Consider the following 24313-nt stretch of genomic DNA (forward strand, 5'->3'; position numbering starts at 1 on the left):
ATCAAATGTATTATTATTTTACAGGTGCATTCTCGTCAAAGAAAGAGACTGTAGAAATTTGCATTCATAAGTGTTACACGGATACGAACGGGTAACCATTTAACCCACTAGTACAAAAAACAGTTTGCGCAACGCATATACCTTCGTCGTTAACAGTAAAAAAACGTTGCTTGAAAATTAGCCTAACGAAATCTTTGTCACGCGCAAATTGTCGCGCAAAGGTAGTGAAAGCAGGGTTTGCATGACGAAGAGACAACTAGCGTCGTACAAAAGGACTTTGCGCGACGGAAGAACATGCATCGCACAGAGACATTTTAAGCGACGTAGGTGCTCTCGTTGCACAATGCATCGTGCGAAAAGTCTTTACGCAAAGAATAAGTAACATGCGTTGCGCAAAAGGACTTTCCGCAACGCAGGTTCTGTCATCGCACAAAAGCTCTTTGCGTGATGCAGGTTACTTCTTCATCGCACAAACTCGTTTTTTTTAGGCAAAAATATTTTTTATTTAATTTTTTATAAATATTGTAATTAAATTATAAATAATAATTAATAAACTAAGAAAAAGTATTTAATTATAAAATATATGTAAATGTACATACAAGATGTCTGAACATAAAAGAAAAAACTACAACAAGTAGCCTTCTAGGGTTAATGCATCAGGCTACTGGGTATCGGCTGGGTGAAGTGGCTGGGAGGTCGAAGGTGGAGCAAGATTAGGTGCTGGCATTAGGATTTGGAGGTCGGACATCTGTAAGGCCCGTAAGATCATACTCATCTTCTTGTCCTAGGCCGAAAACTGGGCTGCAATCTCACTTCCTGGGTTGCTTGTTGGGCTCCAAGCTGAACTTTTAGGGTTGCCACTTCCTCCGTCAAGGTAATGACCTGTCATGTGGTTGATCTGGAAGATGAGGCACATGTCTCAAGAAACCCGCACCTTCCCCATACACCGAACACCCTTGCCATGACGACGATCGAGCTTCGGATTCAGGACCTCATTCAAGATTTGAAGACATGTATCCTCGGGTACAATGATGTCCTCGATCAAGGTCTCCGGGGGAAGCTGCGATGCTGCTTCTTGGAGAACAGTAGTGCGCTTTTCCACTATAGCGGCCTGTAATAATAAAGAAAAAACATATAATGTTTAATAACAAAATATAATTAATATTTGAACGATTCATAAATATAAGAATAATAACAATTGCATATACTTACATGAAGTTGCTCAGTGGTCTCATCGACAGGTCAAACATAAATGTCCTTGAACATGTTGATCTCTGGGAACTTAGAACCCTCCTAAAGAAAAAAAAAACATTAAGAAAATTTTATTAATCAATAATAAAAAATAAATTGTATAAAATTTCAAAATTAATATACTTTTACCTGACGTCGCGCCTCAAGCCTATACGAAAAAAAGGCATCGAACCGGAATGGTAAAGAAGTATCTTTGACTCCCGAGCTTTCTTGCCAACAACAGATTTCTTCTGTTAAACACACATATACATGTTAGTGAGACTATTTGAAAGAAATTATTAAAAAAAAGTTTAAAAAAATAACTAAAACAATAATAAATTATCATTAAAATATTATGTACATACCACAAATTTTGGGTCCCTAAAATGTTTGCAGAGCCATTCCCAATCCTCCAGCCAGTCCAACAACTCGATTGGGCAACCCTCTAGGTGAGCAATCTCCGGATCATCCCATTTTTTAAAATGCATGTGAAGATTGCACTTCCAATGTTTGTATCGGGTTGCTAAGGTCTCCTCTAAGTAGGCGATAGCCGCAGGGGATATGACCTTAAGATCATAATTGACCTACAAATATGAAAAACAGTAAAATAATAGTAAGAAATTTAATAATATTAAGATAATATACTTTGGTTTATAATATTTGTAAACAAAATTAAAAATTGATGAAAGCTAAAAATTAATATACTAATCGGCAACTTGTCTCGCACCAGTTTCTTAGTCTCCTTGGGAATTTTTGCCCAAGACTCCCACTGCACAAGACAACACCATCGAATAACATAACCGCAACTAATAACGACGCTGCTATGATGTTGTGAGGTAGCCGCTCCACGACTTGCACTTCCAATGTTAGTGCTTTAACATCACCATTATTCAAATTCTAATATTACATCATTATCGTTACACTCCAATCCAAATTAAAATTAGTGATAAGATCCCAAATTAACATCAGAGATACATAGAGAATATGTATTCAACAAATCAGCAACTCAATTGTAATCAAAACAAAAACACGATATCCTATAGGACCAATCAAAATTACAATGGAAATGGGATTATTAGTGATTACCTGCAACATCTTGATCATCATAGGTCCCTCGAGCTGCAAATTAAGAGCAGGGAGGGATTGCATGATGAAGAGAGATGAAATATTTGTATGATGAATTTAAGAGCAAGGGAGGGATTGGAGAAGGTTTTGAAGATAGATGGGGGAGGGAGGTAGCTGCTACAACTAGGTTTGCAGTTTATGCCTCCCAAACTACCTTAATGAAGAGGAAAAAGTCGTTGACTTTGAGCGACGAAGACTGCTGATAGGATTTTTACCGTCTACACAAATAGAGTTAAAATCACACAAAATACTTCCAAGAGTACAAGAATATTGTAGTATAGATGCTCATGCAAAGTCGTTCTCCACAAGGACTATTTGGATAATTTAGGTAAAAACAATTCCTAATCAATTAAACTAAAAAACTAAGAAAATTGATTTTGAATTTGGGTAATATTAAAAACGAATTTTAATTAAAAACAAATAGTAAATTTAGACAAAAGAAAAGAGTTTTAAATACCAATTTATAAAAACACTAGGTTTCTGCCATCACCTAACAATCCTATGTATTTTTACCAATTACTTATGATCTACACATGCCACTTTGAAGGTTAGGTTTTCCTAATATATACTAGCATATGGGCGCATACAAATAGAAGGAGAGAGGGAGAGAGGAAGAGAGTGATAGAGAATGTGGGAGTGAGAATTTTTTTTTAAAAAAAAAATAGAGATATGTTAGGATTACATGTAGGTAAGGCTTAAAAAAAAAAGAACTTTAACGAAAAGCTCTCGGTACTGTTCACTTTAACTAAAAACCACATTTTTACACTAAAAAGTCAATTCTGGTACTATTCACTTTACCCTTTATTTTATCCTTATCGTTAAAACTCAAAGTTTTCAAGCATTTTTCATTAGTTTTCCTTTAAAAAAAAAAAGCAAAATTTGATTGTGTGAAATTACATTTTTGCCCCATATTTCTTATACATGTTCTATTTTAATTAGAGGGTTAAATTGGTAATTTCATAGGGTTTTGGTTGACAATGAGTGTTTTATTAATTAGTAGTTAGTAGAGATTCTACTTGGACCTCCAACATAGAATGTATATCTAACATGCAATCTATAACACCCCGCCAATTTATTTCGGATGTTTACATTTAGTGATAGGCCAAAGATAAACTCTTGTTTACTTACTACCATTAAATGTAAACTCCGAAATAAATTGGTGGGGCATTACAAAATGGTATCAAAGCGAATGATCCTACCTTACAATGTGAGATATTATTGATGGTTGTAGATGAGAATTGTGAATTGCCTTGATATTGCATTATTTCATAAGGTCTTTGACTAATGATGAATTTATGTGAAATGCCTATATTGTGAACCACAACGAAGTGAATTGAATTGAGTAGGAGTAGAAAATTTTAAAATGTCATATTTTATGCATAGCTTTAAGAATGAGCGTTTGATTTAAAGTTTAGGATTAATCTTGAATTGGGTCGATATTATGTTATGCATTATGAAAATGTTGAACGTTAAGAGGATTGTTTAATTGTGACAAGTAGTGGGAAAGTTGTATTATACATGTGCAATTGAGAAATGTTGAATTGGGCGAAAAAGGCATGTGGATGTTGAATTGAGCGGAAAAGGCCCGTGGATGTTGATTTGGGTGTGATGGCCCGAGGAATGTTGTTTGGGCAAAATGGCCCGTTGATGTTTGATTGGGCAAAGTGGCCTCGTGAATGTTGATTTGGGTGAAATGACCCGTGAAATGTGGAGAAATAATTGAATGGGCACAATGACTCAATGATTCTGGGAGAAAGGTTTCATATGTGGGCTGTGAGAATGAGTTATCAATGTGATGTGTATTTTTTTTTGGTCAATCAATGTGATGTGTATCGACTAGGTATATTATGATATTTTCCAATTGTTAGTCACCTTTTGGGATAAAAGGAAAAGGTGATGAAATCGTTGTTTTGCCAATGATATTTATGGCTGAAAATTTTAATATTTACGAAAATCAAGATGAAATTTATCGAACGAGAAAGAAATCATAAATCGAAGTTATGAATTGTTCATTATAATTGGAATGGTGGGAAAACTTGGGAGATTTCTTCATTTATTGATTATTGTTGGAAATGAATAATAGAATGAGAATTTGAGTTTGTTTAATATAAACAAAAATTGCGGGTTGGGTTTAAGTTCCTCATTTTTATACAGTGATTGTGATTAGAAGTTCCAATGATTTTTGCTGGAATTTCTGACATTTGGCTTGCCAATTCTGTTGGTTTGACTTGAAATTGTAATATTTACTTAGCCACTAATGGTTATGGCTTGAAATTTTGATATTTATTTGGCCGATGGTGGCTATGATGGAATATATGATAATTGTTTTTTTTTTTAAATATGGCAAAAATTTTCTGATATCTGGTATACCCAGATTGTGCCCAGAAATTTTGAGAAAGAATCAAGGTAACGGCTATGTGTAGCCAATGATGGTAAGTAGTTTTACCCATGATTGTGGTTCTTATGCTAGCATTTATCTAGCCAATGGTAGATATGTTTGGATAATCTGGTATTTATTTAGCCAATGAGGATTGCGGCTTGATGTTTGATATTTATTTTGCCAATGTGTATGGCTATAATTTCTGATATTTATTCTACCAATTAATGTGGCTAGAAATCTGAGTATATGTGTGAAAATCATGATAATTAATTTGTTGAATTATTTATTTTGAGTTTGAATAAAATCATAGACTAAGGTTATGATTTTATTCACTATAAATGGAACGGTCGGATTAGTTCTAAATCCCTTTTCGTTATTCAATGGTTGGAAATCTTGGGGACGAGATTTATTTTAATGGGGATGTAATACCCTGAAAAATTTTAATATATGAATTAGATATTCATAATTACGAATATATGGAGACAATCGAAAATAAATCGATTTATGGTTATGAAAATTTAATTGAGAAATTTTAAAATTTTGTTACCGGAAATTATTATAATTTATTTCGTAAAATTTATCGATAAGTGAAAATGACGAAAATGCCCTAGTTGGCTTAATGTAATTATACGAGGATATATTTTATCTTCATATATTTTAAACTATTTCTTGCCATATTTGGATAGAGCTTAGTCCCACGAGCATGTAGGCGAAAATCGTTCTCCAAACGGAGTTATAACGAATGAAATAGAAACGAACGAAGATAGGGGCAAAATGGTCCTTTTGCCATGAATCTGGAATGCTCCAAATTTGCTGGAGCTTCGTCTTGGTGTAGAAAAGCCACGTGGTGGCTGTGGTTAGAAGAGGGAAAGACCAATCGAGGAGGAGAAGAAACAAAAAAGAAAAAAAAAAAGGAAATAAGGAAGAAGGTAAGGGGGTTGCCCAATTGGGGAGAAGGAAAAAGAGAGAGTGACCAATCAGAAGAGAGAGAAAGGAGGGGAAATGAGGGGAAAGGATGGAGAGGAGATACACCAAATCCCTTTATCCGGTTTTCCATTTTGACCGACCCGACGGCACCATTGATTCCGATGCATTTTCCGGTAGTTCTTGAGCAAATTCTTGGAATCATCCTAGGATCCTTCCCTTTACCCTTCTCATACAAAAACCTGAGCCAATTTGGCTTTAATTTGTGGAATTCGAACTGAGAGTCTAAAGGATGCACGGAGGTGATCCGCCCATTTCCGAAAGGTTTTCCGTCAACCATCATCATCGTGCGGCGGTGTGTGGCTAAAGGGCCGAAGCTGTTTTTTTTAATGTACTTTTGATATTCTGAATCCATGCATGATAGGCATTTGGTGTGATTCATTTGTTTGAACCTAGTTTCGTGATTGGTAGTCACTTGAAGGATTTGGAAAATGGGTTAAAAATGAATGGTGAACTACGAAAGGCTTGATCCCGTTCAAGGGTATGTAGGCAGTCTAACAAGAGTTAGATGCAACCTTAAAATAACCGAGATTAATCTTTATCGAAAATTTGAAAGAAGAAAAGGGATTGGGAGTTTAGTTTAAGGATTAAACTTATGTTTTTGGTAAATAAATTTAGCTATAGATTTTGATAGAAATTAAGAATTCATTAAATAAATTATGATTAATGGTAGTAAGTAAACAAGAGTTTATCTTTGGCCTACCACTAAATGTAAACTCCGAAATAAATTGGCGGGGCGTTACACAATTGTTAAGTTTTATGAAAAACCTTTGAAAAACCATGCAACCCCTAAGACGTGGTATTCATCTTAAGTGAAATTACAATTATTAATCACAAGAAGCCAACGTCAATTTCAGGGAACCTTCCGACCAAAATTGCATCAAATTACTTTTCTAAATATCCTAATGGCATCCAATTATCGAGACAATTAGATAGTTTAAAACAGTGATTAATAATTCAAAGCGTGCATCCAATCAATTATAAGCAATTAAATAAAAATTACATATTCATGCTAAGGCTCAAGGCTTCGCCCTAGCAAAACAGATGAGTTATGCTTATGCATAATTAAAATCATAGAGAATATTATTATAAAGAAAAATAATGAAAACACCTTGAAGTAAAAGTCTGAAAATCTTCAAGAACCCTAGCCAATTTCTCTCTGTCTCTAAAGTTGAATAAAAGAAGCGTAGCCTAAAACTGAGAATGGAAAAACAAAATATGCTGCTATGCCATCGCACAAACCCTAAAATGTAATCTTTTATTCTAACTAGGAAACTAAATAATAATAAAATATCTTAGAAAATAAAGTCCTAGTTAAGCTAGGAGAATCTATCAAGTAACTGTCCAACCATGTTTTAGCCTCAAGTATCCTCCAAATCTAGCCCATGATAGCTTGTTTTGAGGATCAGGACGTTCCGAACACATCTTCATAAGGCCACGAACCTATCAAAAGTCATTTTGAGCTCTAAAAACACAATTCAAGCCCAAAACGTCACTATTACAGCACCATGCACTGCTCTTTTATTCTACCGCCAGAAAATCACAGCTTGGTAGAAAAATTCTAAATTTTGATATGATCAAGCTAAGCGATGATCAAGCTAAGCGACTCATAAACGTCCTCCAACTAGAATTACTCCAAAATGCATCCATTTGATCATGTTTTTCTCCAGAGGAAGTCAAAAGTCCTATATTGGAAATACAATTCAAAGTATCAAAATTCTTCCAAAATATTAAGCAAAATATACTAAGAATAGGGTTGAATATATAATATAAATTATACTCATCAACTGTCGTCATGCAAAACTGTTTCGCGCAATGAAGGTAAACTATTTTTGCGCAATGAAGGTGTACCTTTGTCACACAATGTTGGGAAAAAAAGATGTTGAAGGCTTGGTTGGGTGCCAAAAACTTCCGTGACTCATACATCGTGTCGTGCAAATAGTCTTTGCGCGACGATGAAACAAAACGTTGTGCAAAGGCTATTTGCGCAATGCGGTGTATGTGTCGCGCAAGTTTTTGGCGCCAAACCAAGACTTTTACCGCTTTTTTCCCAACATTGCGCGACAAAGGTAAACCTTCGTTGCGCTAACCTGTTTTGCGCGACGGCTCTCTTCGTTGTGCAAAGTCCTGTTGTGCAAAATGCTCTTGCATGACGCAAAGGTATTAAATATCGGTAATATCGGAAATATCGGTAGTCCGAAAGCACGGAAATATTGATGGAAATATCGGGATAATATCGATATCGATAAAAATTACATGGAAACCATGGAAATTGTAAGAAAAACTTGGAATTTTTTTTTGAAACTTTGCAGGATGTTTATTTAGTCAATTATCTATTAGTTTATCACAAAAAATTGGAAGGAAATGCATTGCATGATGGATTTAACATTATCAAGCTGATTATATAGCGAGCTGACAAACATTTTGAGTGTAGAAAATATGTAGTAATTAATGAAAGAAGTCTAAACACACCATAATCATTTATATATAATGAATTAGTACAATATTTTACACTTTATACATTGCATGGTAAGATACATGAGTGACTTAGTACCATATAGAGTTCCTATGAGGTTCAAAATTTTCACTATCTTCATCATCTCTATGTGTAGAATGAGTGTATTGTGAAGAGTAGTTACCAAATGATAAATCCCCAAAATAGTGTTGCATGTAATTGTTAACATGCCACCCATATGGATCCGAGATTGGTTGACGTTGTCCATAAGCAAAATCATTTGAAGATTGAGTCTCGGATTGTTTCCCTGAGTCGCTCGATTCCATCCCAACAGGAATGGGATATGAAGGGTAGGGAAATGGTTGGTTATGAGTATTACCATAGTTACTACTTCCCACTCCAACAGAGTCTGAAGTTCTAGATAACGAGTCATCTTCTTGACTTGACAAAATCTCCTTGCCTCTTTCTCTACGAGTATAGTCATTCCCTATGGCACCAATTCCTAGTCCTGCCCGCCTACTGCCATGGTCATCATCCTGTGTTGCATGCGTGAAGTTTGCCTCACCAGTGAAGGGGCTCATAAATCCGGGAGATGGTCCAACATAGTTTTCATATCCACCACCACTACCTCCAACTCCACCACCTCCAGCTCCACTATATCCTTAGTATCAACACGATGTTGTGGTTATGTAGGATTGGAAAAAGGTGGAATTCCAGTGTTTCTTAGTCTTGGGCGCAAAAGTTCTTCCAAAGAGTCAGCGCTGCTAGATCCCACCTCCTCCTCTAATACTCTTTCTACATTTATCCCTTCATTACGTGCTTCTTCAGCAAGTTTGGGAGCTGGGTTGCCTTCATCATCATCTAAATGAAGAGGTCTAATCCATTAATAAAGTTGGTTACCCTCTATATCATCATCTTCACCAACAATATCAAACACATCTAGTGGGTCACCACGGTCGACATGATCTATTTCTGCTTCCTTATCTTGAATTTGAAGCTTCATGTTGTAGTAGCAATAAATTAATTTTTCCAAGCTACTATGAGCCAACTTATTTCTTTGCTTTGTGTGTATGAGTGCAAATGTGCTCCAATTTTTTTCACAAGCAGATGAGGAAGCCGTTTGTGATAATACTTTGATTGCTAACTTTCTCACAGTTGGTGCATCGGCCCCATACATGATCCACCATTCAGCTACAATGAAAAACAATGTTGATAAGCCTAATAACTCCAACAAATTCTATTATAAACTTATAGTGAAATATGTTTATACTCACTAGGAGACGTATTTGTTCGAGCAGCAACTGATGTTGGTTCTCCAAAAGTTCTTCTTGCATCTTTAAACCATGTTAGCTGAATTCAATCAATCGTGTTAGTTTAATCCAACAAAGTAATTATTATAATTTAAGTAATTGTGTACCTCATTTCCAAATTGGTCAACTGCTGGTGTTGCAGGGTCTAATTTAGAGTATACATTATGTACAACACGTATAAGAGTAGCATCATCTCCAACACCGAGTCTGTATTGGTATCAGGGATTCAAATAATATGATGTTCAAAGAAACACATACTCTAATAAGAGAAATAATACTTATGCAACTAAAGAAATGAATTGCAAATTATGACATAATTTATACCTACTGCATGCAAATCGTGGTATAAAGTTTTATACCATCGGTCTTCAATTATCTTTATGACCCACCTTGCACCAAGTTTTCTTTCCAATTCATCCTTCATTACACGCATCAACTCATATACTGCCCCCATAGTAGGATACACTTCTGTGTCAACGATCCGTAAAACTTTGTAAAGAGGTTTAAACACTTGGCACACATGTTCTGATTGAGTCCAAAAAGCATGATCAAGCACTATACTTTCCACCATACGACCTGCATTTGAGCGGCTCAAATTGTGGTTGGCCCAATCGTCACTAGTGAATAGTTGCTTCAACCCTGCTTTCTTCTTAAGTAGGATGTCTAATGCAATATAGTTTGTGGCGAATCGAGTGGTAGCTGGACGAATAATTTCTCCTTTGCAAAATTCACGCATCTTTGCCAACAACCAACCGTGATTGTAAATATAATTTGTGATCGTTCTAGCTCTTTTTACCACAGTAGCAACATTCTCTCTCTTCCCCATTGCCTCAAACATAAGATCAATACAATGTGCTGCACATGATGTCCAAAACACATTATGATGCTTCATTAACTTTTTTCCAGCTTTGACAAATGCAAAACCGTTGTCGGTCACGACTTGGACAACATTATGCTCTCCCACCTCCATGATTACATCCCTCAATAATTTGTAAATATACTTGTAGTTTTTTATATGGTCTGAAGCATCAACAGACTTCAAAAAAATTGTCTTTCCCTTGGAGTATACCATGAAGTTTATGATAGACAATCTCATCGGGCCAGTCCATCCGTCACACATGATTGTGCAACCATTAGTTTCCCACTTTGACCTCAACTTGTTAACATACTCGCCAATGTCTTTATACTCCATATCCAAATATTTGTTTCTTATCTCATAGGGAGTGGGAGGTTGTACTCCAACACCGGCCTGTTGACATCCCACTACCATATTTTTGAAATGATGTGATGATGCCTTCGCAGCAGGGACATTTTCATAGATAAAGAACTTGCTAATTAGACGCCCCATTCCCTCATTCACATTACCTCCAGTGAAATAACTCCAAACACTTTTTTGATGTGCTTTGGATGACTTATATAAACTTGGGGCTATTGGTGGTGTTGGTTGTGATTCTCTAAGACTGCCTCCCCGTCTCATTTGTGCACCACCACTTGTCCTGGAACCTTGTGCTCTATTAGGAATTTTATGAAGGTGTTCTCTTTCCCATGCTGACAGTTTGGAGGCACGTAATGCTTGTTTCAAACTGCGTCATTCTTCAGGTCCCATGTCATTATCACATTCGTCATCATCATCACTGTCAACTGCTTGGCCAATGACTTCTCCTCGTAGCCCAGCTCGAATATTTTCCATTCCATGTGTTATCTTTTCCTTCTGCTGTTTTTTATTTTTTAATAATGTGCTGATGAATGCCTTCACTTCTGGGGAGACATTATCGCATCGTTGGACATTTTTGCTGGATCTAATCCACTAAGATGGTACTTAAGTCGTGTCACTCCGCCACTCTTCATTACCCGACCACAATATTTGCAAATTGTGCCATGTTTGTTTCCGTCTATTGGGTCTCCATGTTCCCAAGCTGGATCACGTTTAGTAGCTTCACTGGACATCTTAAACGTACTTACATTTATTTTTCATGAAAATTAGACAAATATTTTTTGGCCAAAAAATATAGTAGTGATGATGGTTATATAAGAGAACCTAAATAATAAAGTTATTCTACAGAAGAATTAAATACGAAGTAAAGAAAATGATTGTAAAAATTTAAGTAATTAAAAAAATAATATGGAATAATAAAACCTAATATTAATGAATAATAATACAATTTGATAAAAAAATAATCCTAATATAAAACATAGTGATGAATAATAATCCAATTTGATAATAATCCAATTTAATAATAATCCAATTTAATGAATAATCCAATTTGATAATAAAAAAAACCTAATATTAATGAATAATAATCCAATTTGATAAAAAAATAATCCTAATATAAAACATAGTGATGAATAATAATCCAATTTGATAATAATCCAATTTAATAATAATCCAATTTAATGAATAGTCCAATTTGATAATAAGCCAATTTAATGAATAATCCAATTTAATTAATAATAATCCAATTTGATAATAATCTAATTTAATGAATAATAATCCAATTTGATAATAATCTAATTTAATGAATAATAATCCAATTTGATAATAAAAAAAACCTAATATTAATGAATAATAATCCAATTTGATAATAAAACCTAATATTAATAAAATAATAAATAACATTAAACATATTAAAATTATCCTAGGGAATAATTATACAACATTACTTAATTACTTAAAAAAATTAACATGTAATTGTTAACATTACTTAATTACTTACCAAAATTAACATGCAAGTATTAATTATTTAAAAAAATTAACATACGAGTCCATACAAATTTATTTGTTGTTGTATAAATTACAATAATATAAATATAAGTTTGTAAACTTACCTTAAATATGGAATCCTTTGTGTTCAAGCTTTGGAATGGATCTAGAATGGCTTTGAAAATGGTAAGGGAAGAAGAAGAAACGAAAATGCTCTGAATGTCTCTGATACTCCACCTCTGATAAGGTGAAAGAATATAACAAACAGTGGCACATGGTTTTGCATGTGAAAAAATATCACAGACTCATAGTGGCACACGGTTTCATTATTAAAGCACTATTATTTGTTGTCCATGGTCTGAAATTGTAAAAAGTGATTGTAAAATCAATCAGGTAAGTCAGATGAGATGACCCAACCACACACACACACAGACATGCCATCACACACGCACACAACACACGCACACATACCTCACACGCATACGTCTCTCTCTCGAATCTCGATCCTTCTCTCTTCTTCTCTGAGCTCTCTTCTCCCCCTTCTCTATTCTCCCACACACACAGATCTCCCATTCTCTCGATCCTTCTCCCACACACACGCACAGAGACCCACATCACCTTCTGCTCCTCAGTCCTCCCTCGTCGGCGCCGTCTTTCTCCTTTCTCTCTGCACTGAGGGTCCGAGACCCATATACACACACGCACACCCATCATCATCAACAACCTCATCTTTCTCCCTCTCCTTCCCGTCTCTGGCACTCTGCGAACGCAGGAACTCCGGCGAGTTTCTTGAATTTCTCCGGTTAGGTAAGGTAAGCTTCGGCTCATAACCTTTCTTGCATGTGTGAAATTTGAACCTTATATGTGAAATTTAAGTTCAAAATCGTGTTTTTGCAAGGTTTTTGGGACGAAATCGGCTCGGGAATAGGCACACCATCTCCGGTGAGGCCGTGGGTGGTCGACGAACTTTCCGAACACCTCCGACCATTTCACGGCAAACGGAATATATAAAAACGTTCATCTCGTCTTCTATTTCATTTTGATACCTAGATTGGAGTCTAGGGTCCTGTTTTACAGTCGGCCGGAGCTGTAGAAGCTCCGGCGTTCTTCTCCGAGTAGCAGTTAAAAAAATATCGCGATATTATCGATATTACGAAAACCATTTGGATACCTATTTAAATATCCATTGCGCGAAAAACCGATAATATCGGCGATATTTCGCCGATATTATTGGCATTTTCTTCCATGAATGTGACAACATTCCACTTTGGTACGATTTATATGTCTTGGGTGAAATGGAAAATTTTAGCTGTTAGGACTTTAATAATTCTTTGCTTCAAAGGGCTCCAATTTATTTGTATATTAGTCCTTTTTATTTGCTTTCTTTGATAATAGTTAAAAATATGGATCGTAGACTATTATTTTAATATTCAAAATAGTATGAGGATTTAAAACATGGAATAGAGAAATGCTTGTTAAATGTATATATAACAACGTTCAATTATCAGAAAAAGAATAATATGACAATTTTATTTAATTTTCAACATGTTAAAAAAAAGTTAATGCTAGGAAGATTAAATTTGTAGACAAAATTTGTAAACTAAAAGATGTGTTACCAATATGAATGAACATTTTTATTAACGTTTAAGTAATAAACCAATTATCAACTTCTATGTCCTTAAGTTTTTAAAATTTTGTTTATAAATTTAGTTTCCTTAGTATTACCCTAAAAAAAGGGTAAACGGGTATACGGCTACAGTTATATGGGTACACGGTTATAAGTAGTGTTAACCGTTTATGGATAGGGTAATTGTTTACAAACGGTTATAGGTATGGGTATACCTGTTTATGCAATTACCCAACGTGTAAACAATTATGTAACTAAGAGCTTAAACGGTTACCCGCCCTCCATAATATTGTCCATCGATCCCTAGTCCAAACGTGACTATGCCAAGTAATAAAATGAAAAATCTAGTGCACTTAAACCGATCAAACTTGAACCGAAAATGGAACTTAACCGTGTAGATTCTTCAATTTTTGAACCATAAACTTGATATGGTCAAGCCTAGCCAAGTTAAAAAAAAATTGAGTTCGAGTGGCTTTGGTACCGGGCAGAGGGGAAGTTCTTGATACCTTTCTATATGTTGTGTCTGGAGTACTTTACTTAATTTTCTATACAGTATTGGGTTTTGGCATTATTTATCATGCACTTCTGGGACCCGTGAATCAAGATAACCGTTCGTTTTGGTATAAATAGTCATTTTCTGTTTTTTCAAGACTAAGATTAGTTGATGAAACGAGAAGAATATGTCCAGGATAACAAGAGAAAGGTTTCCCATTTCTTAGCCGGAAAGATATGTGACCATAAAACAGGGATTAAGTGGAACAAAATTGACTAATTAAGCAGTACGAGATCTTGTTGCACTTACCAATGAGGCCCTAGTTCTCAACAACACCCAACCCACCCCACCCCACGGTAGCCTCTCTCTATGGTACCGAATTCAAGAGAGCCAACCAATGGTGAAAGTTTAGGGACATGAATATAAACAAGAGTGAAAAGTTCAGGAATCTTTTTTATTTTTTTATTTTTTATTTTTTTGAACGAGAAAGTTCAGAAATCTAATCTACACTATGGTGAAAGTTCATCGGCCTACAGTTTACTCTAAAGAGCAAATTTTAGAATTTGTTTATGTAGAATCTAGCTATATGCGTGTTATGTAAGCAAGTTGACAGAAAATTTGACAAAAATTAATGGAAGGGACCATTGCTCTATATTTTGTAAAATTTAAGGACCATAATTAATGGATTTTTATTTCAATAACCAATTCTAACTAGGTTGAAAGTTCAATGATTAATTCATTTTCATGAAATGAGGTCCAATGTTCGATTCATGCCGCTAGATACACATTGTTCAAATACCATAAACTTACACTTGGACACGAGTTTGCATCGAACAAAGAATTTGCGAGGGAGTCGACAACAAAGATTTCTTTCATACATTGTACTATTGTATGCGAGATCATCAATACTAATCATATATCTGGGTTTAATGTCTATATCATGCAAAAGAAAATGAACAAAAAAAATGGATTTGAATAACAGGAAGGAAGCAAGAGTATTTAGGGTAAATTATCAATATATTTTTTCATTCATTACGAATTGCAACTCGACGAAGTAATACTAACATCATCATGAGAAAACCACCCATCAAAACAATATGCCAAAAACAGAGCAAAAAAAGTAAAGGGAAAAGAAAATCCTGCAAGCAATTTCACATCATTTTTGAGATTAGTGAGAGGAATTAGAGAGGGGTTTTGCCAAGCATGTTGGTGTTTCCTCTCCAGGCATTACGACAACAACACTTGGCTCTGCAGAGTCTGCTCCTGCTCTTTCTCTTGCATCACTACTGCTGCTTGAGATGGACACAAATTTCTGACAGGCACAGGTTAAAATCAGCAGCACTAACCCAACAAGTGCCGCGACTAGGGCAGCACCGAGGCACGCCATCGCCTGTCTGAAGCGACCGCTCTCCGTGGTGGCGGGGTAAAATGTTGCAGGGAACATTGCTCTGTCACACTCCTCTAGCTAGCTTATTCGATCGGATGAGAACAAATAATTAAGTTTGATTATTGATCTACAAAGTTATAAACATGGACTCGCTTTGTACAAAGGTTGTTGCATTATTAATGCTATTTATAGTTAGGTTTCTAATTTCATATATTAGCTAAATGATAATGCGATGGAGGCTAAATTATTAACCCAAATTTGTAAATCAAATTATGTGTTATCAATAAAAAATAAGCACATTAATCAACACTTAAGAAATAATTCAATCATCAACATCCACATTATTTGGTTTAGAAATTTGGTCTTTCTAACATTACTCTTAGCCAAAGGTGTATGAGCTTTCATCAATTAGGTAGGAGTATGTAGTGCCCACCATGTGTTAGGTGATAGTTTGCATATTTGGAAGATTTTACTGAAGCTCATAAAAATAGCTAAAATTAATTTGTCATTAATTATGTGGGAAAAATATCCAAATTATATTCATTGGGATTTATCGTCTTTAAATAGGGTTCTTTTAGTTTATAAAATTATAGAGTACAGATTACCACATAAAGAAAATGGTAAGGTATTTTTCACGAATGAAGTTCAGTCCTTGCTAACCTCTCTCAGCAGCAACCGAACACGTCAATGGGAGGAGTCGACACCTAATTCAGAGGTATTTCTACATTTGTTGATGGATGGGTTGGACGGAAAGGCAAAGAGATACGTGCTTAGGAGCGGGTCGGGTTTGGGACCTCGGGGCATCTTCCACATCTAATTCTCAGACTCCAAGTGGGACGTCTTTCAGACTGCAACATTTGGAGATGGAGTTATTAGCCTTACCAACGAGAAAAAGAATCTCGGGAAGAAGCATCGTACCAACGAGGGAAGGATTTTGGGTGCTACATTGCTGGCTAGCCCCATGCAATGGCAGCCTTTGGCACTCGCCTTCCTGATCCTCCGAGCCACCTTCATCCGTCGTCCCACCAACAGCCCTAGGAGTAGTTAGTTTAGGATTATTTGCATACATTTGTACAAATATTTTAGTTTTAATAATTAAATACATTTTTTTAAAAATATTGCAATTTCTTTTGAAATTAATATATTTTATTTTATTTATTTAAATTAAATGTAATAAATTACGAATTTAAAAAGAATAAAAACTTGTGGCCGACGAAAGTAGGTATTTTGTATTATTTTATTTTATTTCTTTAAATTAATTGCCCAAAGACACTTTCGTCGAGCAAAATATTTTTAAATAATTTATTTCCAAAAATCCGATGAAATAATGGCGTCAGGATGGTTTGTTTCATCAGGTCAAGTTGGTCAATACACTTTACTCAACGAAATACTTTTGTTGGGCAAACCATATTTGCATGACGAATTCTAGAATTTCATCGGGCAAATATTTGAGTGACGGCATTTGTCCAAGTAAAATTACCCGACGAATTTCTTCGAGCAAAAAGTTAAGCGACGAAACCTTATGTAATAAGTTTTGTGAAAGTAGCAAGTCGAGCAATGCTACCAAAACCAGTCCAAACATGAGGCCTTCGGAATTTGAACCTCGCCGGCCGAACTCAGCGCTCCCCGTGTCACCACCACTACCCGTGGTGGCGGAATTTGGACAGTGACCAGCTAGCTAAACTAGTGTGTTTAGCTAGTTTATTTGATCTCATGAGAAGATATAAAATTTGACTGACCTAAAATATTAGGTATATGGGCTTGGTTTCATACAGAGTGATCGAGTTATTAATGCAGTAAAAATTTGTAACTTGTGCGTAACATCCAGTCGTTAAAAAAAGGTCCTTAGCATGCATATGAGGGCATGCATATAGGCTAGTACAAATTAAAACAACTCCCTCTTGGATTTTGTGTTTGCACCGAAAAATGCCTAAAGAAAAGAAATATAAGAAACAAGAAATAAATGTAAACGGAGGCAGGGCGGCCGCAGTCTTTGACGAAGAACAAAAAGGAAGAACTGCTTTAGCATCACGAGAGTCTGGCTACAAAGCGTTGTTGACACATTGGGAATCTCCTCTCCAAAAACATAACCCTTCCCGCTCAAAGCATTGTTGACGCGTTTACGCATTCACGCATAACAAAAGTGATTCATCTGAAAGGAAAATATATTGTTAAGCAGTAAGGAGACAGCAGCAAAACAATTAGATGGGTTCAAGAAAACAAATAGACACGTGAACTATGACAACTCACATATGAATTTTGGAAGAACCAACCATCAAAAGCACGCCGCCTTAAGTCAAAAGAGTACACGTGGGTTGGCATCCCAAAACCGGAACGATCATAACTCGGTTTACCAATCGGCTTGTTGCTATCTCTTATCCTGTAAATCATATATAAGGGTAAAGCATATGCCACAATGAACTGGAAAATAAATTACCAATAACATCTCAGCTGAATCAGCGTCCTCCCAAAACATCCATGTATTTTACAAATTCATATTTAATGACAAGCTAGTTAACTCTAAATGTATCGAGATGGCAGCACTGCAATAGCGAAAGTATCACATCAAGTGACTTGCAACTTTCCACGTTACTAAATCATAAACATTGAACTTATTAGGTGTTGAGTAAGTTCATATGAAGGAACTTATGGGCAACATCTATCCTTTAATTCTTCAATCAGTTAAACCTCAACAAGTGTTTTGTGTATTACTATAGAAACGATGGGCAATTCAATTAACGAAATGCAAAGGCTCTGTAAAGTTCTACAGTTCAGCGAACAGACAAACGCAGTCACATGCAATACTGATAAGTTGAACTCACATTTAAACAAAGAAAATCTGTTACCACTTAATTTTTATGCAAAACAAATCCATAGCATAAGTAACAAAACATAATCGAATAAACTTTCAGTTGCAGTATCTGTGGAGATTGGCAGTTAAACATAAGATATAAGTTTGACAAATGCAATATATTAATCGCATTTACCTACAAAAACATCAGCTTCCATAAATAAAATAGGGAATATAAAAACAATAGAAGAGAAGTGTATCTTTAAGTGTAATTTATTTACCTTTCCACTTCTTCTCCTTTTGCAACATCGTAGAGTGAAACAAAGGATGGACTGTAAGCAATTGCATGAAAAAATTCCTGGGTGTGATCAGTAACTGTAGTTCGGCTGAAAGTTTTTGCTTCTTGATTGAAACAACCAACAAGCCGGCTGCCACTGCCGTTGTTTTGTTCCTCCACGTATGCTATTAGGATTTCTCGATTACTCAAAAACATAATTGGCATGTACCCGAAAGATTTTGGGGTCAAGTTATCAATGACAAGAATTTTAGTCCAAGACTGCTGGACCCCATATTCCTTCATAACCCACAACTCTAAGTTGGTAGACGGTTTATCCTGCACACATAGAAGGAGACAACCTTCTAACTGTCCCAAGTGTAAATACTTTGAATACCACTTCTGCATTTCTTCCAACAGCCCAGGTGAGAGTGTAGGTGGGGGTAGCAATCGAAATTGTTCTCTTTCAAAATTGAAAGAATGTATAGAAAACTCTGACAAGTCATACGGAGCCCAATGTTGAGCTCCGTGCAGAAAACCTTCAAATGGTAACTCAATTGCTGCGTCTCTATATCTCTTAAGTATAGTTTGAGGAACACTTCCAATGCTTCTCCAAACTCCAGTGCCAAGGGTGTATATCTCAGCCTCACGCTCACCATAGAATTCGTTGTTAGATAAGGTTGTTTGCAACACCTTGTAATCATTGGTCCCAATGCTGTAACCAAGTGCAATAAACCCGCACCGATGCCTGCCATTACTATTATGTGGAATTGTGATGCACTCACCCAACACAGGGTTGCACACATACAGGCAATCAGTCTCCGGCCCATACAAACAAAGTAAACCGTTACATGAGTTTATCAACTCGAACCGAAAATTGGGCAGGCTATTATTAGGAGTTAAAGTCGTTTTCTCGACCCCAAAATCAGAACCAGCACCTTCTACTATCTGGGCAAAATCAAGTTTTCTCGCTATCCAATCATTATCAAGGTGCCATTCCTTCATCAAGATCCCAATGGGTGATCTCGGAAGATGGAGACGAGCAAATTGAGGGTCAGAAATTATAGAAAGCCACTCTTTGCAAACGCACTTGCAGTTCAAGACGGTCTTGACGCAGACTATCCTTGAGAGAATGTCCACCACCAAACCCTTGGGAAGATATTGAAATTTGATGCCCATCACTGCTCTGTTTGTATTTTGTTTCCTAGGATTCTGATTAGGGTTTCTTTGATTTCCTCTCAGCATTGTGCCTTTCAAGTTCCAGAGAGAGAGGAAATAACCAGATCAAGGATTCAAAATTGAAGGGGCTTTCCCTGCTGCACAATGTGAAGTACACAATAAGAATACACGATGATCGGTTTCTTAGTCAAAATTCCAAACAAATTTTGAATAAAAATTCTTATAACGTCTAAACTATGAAGGTTTGGCATATAATCGTTCGATAAATAAACAACCAAAATAGAAAAGCAAATGAATTTTATGCATCAGAAAGACGGTAGGTAGGGATTGGTCACCAGCGATTTCGATATGGCTTCGATCTTGAGTCTGGTAGCTTTGTGCTTCTCGAGAGACAGAGAGAGACAGTGAGGAGAGAGAAAGGACGTACAGAAACACGCAGGTAACGTGGTGGTGAGTCGGAGAAGCAGCTGAGGTTTTGGCCCAGGGAATGACTTCTAGAACTATTTATAGGCTTGCAAAATTTTGGGTTGTTTCATCCAATTATTAATTGAGCGAAGGCCTAGAAAACGATCATCATGTCGTTGTTGTCTTGCAATGATCATCTAGTTTATTTATATGTGAGATGTTTTTAATTCGATTGTTGATAAAAGTAATTTAAATCATATTATTGTTAGATTGTTGCAAGGTTAAGTTCATCCTCATCCTTCAGCATAAAAGTATAATTAGCTAAAAAAAATTCACATAGCCATCACATATACCAACAAAACACCAAGCGGAATAAAGGAAATCACATATGCTATGGGTGCTAAGTTAAATGCTAAAATGAGATTTCCCAATAATAACTGAAATTCACTGCACTAAAAATCAAGAGGCAAAAGCAAAATCACTCTCTGGCAACATAAATAAAATAAAAGGTATTTATCGGTTTGCTCTCTGAACTTGTATAGAGCTGCTAATTTCTTTCACAAACTTTAATTGCCGATTATCCTCCTAAACATTTATAATTGGTGAATTTCCCCTTAACTTTAATTTTAGCCAATTATCCCTAAAATTTTATAAATAGCCAATTTCCCCAGCGTGAGATTTTAAAATTGGGAGTTTCAACGAAAAACCCACGGTATTGTTCACTTTAACGAAAAACCACATTTTTACACTAAAAAGTCAATCATGGTACTATTCACTTTACCCTTTATTTTGTCCTTATCATTCAAACTCAAAGTTTTCAAGCCATTTTCATTAGTTTTCCTTTTAAAATTTTCTCCATCCACTTTTTCATTCTTTTTGTCCCATATAGTTGTCAGGTGTTGTCTAAGTGATCAAAATTGATGGAAAATTGGGTGAAATTTTTTAAAATCTAGCGTCGTAGGGAGAATTGGCTATTTATAAAAGTTCAGGGGGTAATCGGCTAAAACTAAAGTTCAAAAGGGAAATTGACTAATTAAAAAAAAATTATGTGAAAAATTAACAGTTCTATACAAGTTCAAAGGGCAAATCAATATATATGCCATAAAATAAAGCAAATCAAGCTCGATTGAAGTAATCCTAAAAAAAAACGCTACGTGAAAACTACTTAAGAAGACGTTCATGAAATGTTTTTATAAATCCCAATGGAGGCAGGGCAGCTTCAGTCTTTGATGAGGAACAAAATGAAAGAACTGCTTTTGCATCGCGATAGTCTTGTGACAAAGCATTGTTGCTCCAGTTCATATACGGTTTGCTTTCCTCTTCTCATTCACTTTGTGTTGCAAATCTCTATTTTTGCTCATGCTATCCTTCGGCAACTATGCGCTTTGTGGTACATGTTCATCTTTGCTAGATGTAGTAGATTCTAGGGTTCTTTAGAAAATGGCCTTTGAAATTTCTATTTTCCAAACAAAAACCCACCTAATATTAAACATCCAAATAAAACCCAAATTTCAAATAGAGTACCATGTAAACAAATATGTAACCAATTATTATCACATATTTACAACTTATTCCACAAAACCCTAATTATGTCAATAAATATTATTACTCACCCTAATTATGATTAGTGTTGTTGGCCTATTTGATTGAACAATCTAGGGTTTAGAGAGAGAGGGGGCCGGCTATGGTTAGAGAGAAAAGATAGATTGATTTAATTGTGGGGTGTGTTTGATTCACCCCATTGTGCCTTTATTTATAGTAGTAGGATAGGTAAAAACCTTTTCCTTTAGGATTACAACATTTAATAGGTAATCTACTTCTAATAGGAATATAAGATACATTCTCATATCTACTAGGATTTACACAATCACATTCATATTCTAAATATGATTGCAACACTTCCCCTTGAGTGTGTAAATACTCAACAAACTATCGCATCAGATCTTCAACAGATAAGGTAGAATAGTTGATGAAGTCATCAGCACAACGGGTGATCTGATGTGATAAAAGTTAAGTACTCAAATTACACTCTCTTGTTGTCAAATCGTAGTATAAATGCAAGTAGGGACCGTTCTAAACCGGGGATTAGGAGGGCTTGCTAAAACCTCTAAACTGACTCAAAAACATAAAAACAAAGTTAAAAACGTTTGAATAGACTCAAGGAACTCAAAACAGGTTCAAAAGACTCAAAACTACTTAAAAACACTCAAAACTGCCTAAAAACACAATATAGGCAGATTCTGACCTTCACACAATTTTGGACGAATTTAGTGTTTTGGCTTGAATCAAAACACTCAAAAACACAAACAAAACATAAATTGAACACTTTGAAACAAGAAAGTAAAACGGGGGGGGGGGGGGGGGTTTGATTTGGACGAATTTGAAACAAACAAACAAGTATGAAAATTAGGCCGATTGTAAAACGAATTTGATAAATAAGATGATGGATGGATTAGTTAGAGGTCCGTTCTCCACACATGTCACACTTGTACATGAATCAATTTCCAATTGCTTTTCAATAGATTATGATGCTCAACACCCCAAATTAACCGTGATGCACAAATTAACCCTCAGATTTTCCTTTACTCATTGGATTGGATGAATGCATGCAACAACCCAAATCATTCTCTAAAAGTCCCCTACATGAATGCATAATAGAGATACAATCAGAGATCATTACATTTCATGAAAATCATAAGTGTTGGCAAGGCAATTGTAACTATGAATGCATGATACGTTTGCCAAGAATTCAATTAACGCGATTGTGATAAGCAACCTTCACTACTAATGAATATAAACTTGTAACAATTAGGTGAAACTCATTTATTTTCTAGCATCTAATTCAGGCATGAAAACTAAGTATGTGTCCTCAATAAACATACAAGAATCAGTTATGAATAATATAGATAATTGAATTGCAATCACAACTTAACAAATCACAATTGGAAGAAATCAATTCATATCTCAAGCATGTTCATGGCTTCAAACTTCCCCCTAACTAATTAGGGGTTTAGCCACTCATGATTACAGCAGCATAAGAAAATAATAACAAAATAAACATTGAAAACAAGAACGAAGTACACCTAAAACGCTCCAATCTGCAAGCATGAAACGCTAAGGGCCTTCTTCTTCCCCACCTTGTTGCAGCACAAGAGTCTATGGATGTTTATGGATGAATGGAAGGGTCATAAATAGGTTTAGGTTGGATGGGGGCTGCGGCAAGGATGTATGGTGATGGAGAGTGATGTAGAATGGTGTAGAATGGTGTATAGGGTGTGGCAAAATGTATTTCTGAATGGTATGAGGGGTGGTGACGAATTTAGGCTTTAAAACACATATATATAGGCACGACAAAGCTAGGGTTTTCACAAATCTGATGGGAAGAGGTTAGGGTTTTGGAGATAAAAGGCTTGGCCCATCCAAGGGAGAAAAGAACTAGGGTTTGTGCAGATTTTTAGGCTTCTAGAAGTATTAGGTGTGGCACAACCCTAGGGGAGATAGATTAGGGTTAAACTTAGCAGATTTTAAGGCTTAGGGCCTAAGCTTTTTAGCACAAGTGTTCAAATCAACAAAGAAAAGGGTTTTGGCCCACTTAGTTTCTGAAAAGGATTTGTAGAATCCAAATCCACAAGGAAAAGGGCCTAACAAATCAGAATCCAAGAGGGAAGAGGCTTGAAAGGTGCGGCAAGGGTTGGAACCAAGGTGAAAAATGATTAGGAAACTTCCAATCCAAGAATGGAAACTTTCAAGAATGGAAACCTCCAACTTTAGAAACTTTGGCTTCCAATTCTGAACTTTTTGTTCTTCATGTTCATTTTTTCATTTCTTGCCTCCTTTGATCTTCAATTTCGTCCATCCATTTGGCTCCAAGCAGGTGATATCCATTTTATGCTCAAAACTGCTCCAAAAGGCTCCAAAATGCACATTTTTGTATACTTTGTCCTTAGAACCTAAAAACACACTAAAATGGCT

General features: G+C 35.8%; 1 protein-coding gene across 2 annotated transcripts; it reads right to left on the reverse strand.

Moving 5' to 3' along the window:
* Positions 1–17457: 17457 nt before the first annotated feature.
* On the reverse strand, positions 17458–20500 carry LOC103431672 (F-box/kelch-repeat protein At3g23880-like). Of its 2 annotated transcripts, none has more exons than XM_008369851.4 (4): positions 20272–20500; positions 18765–20070; positions 17943–18072; positions 17458–17844 (listed from the first exon to the last, which is right to left on the reverse strand). In XM_008369851.4, the coding sequence occupies exons 2-4, from the start codon at positions 20000–20002 to the stop codon at positions 17821–17823; spliced, it is 1392 nt and encodes a 463-aa protein (XP_008368073.3). In that variant the 5' UTR covers positions 20003–20070; positions 20272–20500; the 3' UTR covers positions 17458–17820. The 2 variants fall into 2 exon arrangements, with proteins under 2 accessions (XP_008368073.3, XP_008368072.3); XM_008369850.4 differs by having other exon boundaries at positions 18765–20073.
* Between the last annotated feature and the right edge of the window lie 3813 nt (positions 20501–24313).

Source organism: Malus domestica, chromosome 03, assembly GCF_042453785.1.
Source record: "Malus domestica chromosome 03, GDT2T_hap1".
Taxonomy (NCBI): domain Eukaryota; kingdom Viridiplantae; phylum Streptophyta; class Magnoliopsida; order Rosales; family Rosaceae; genus Malus; species Malus domestica.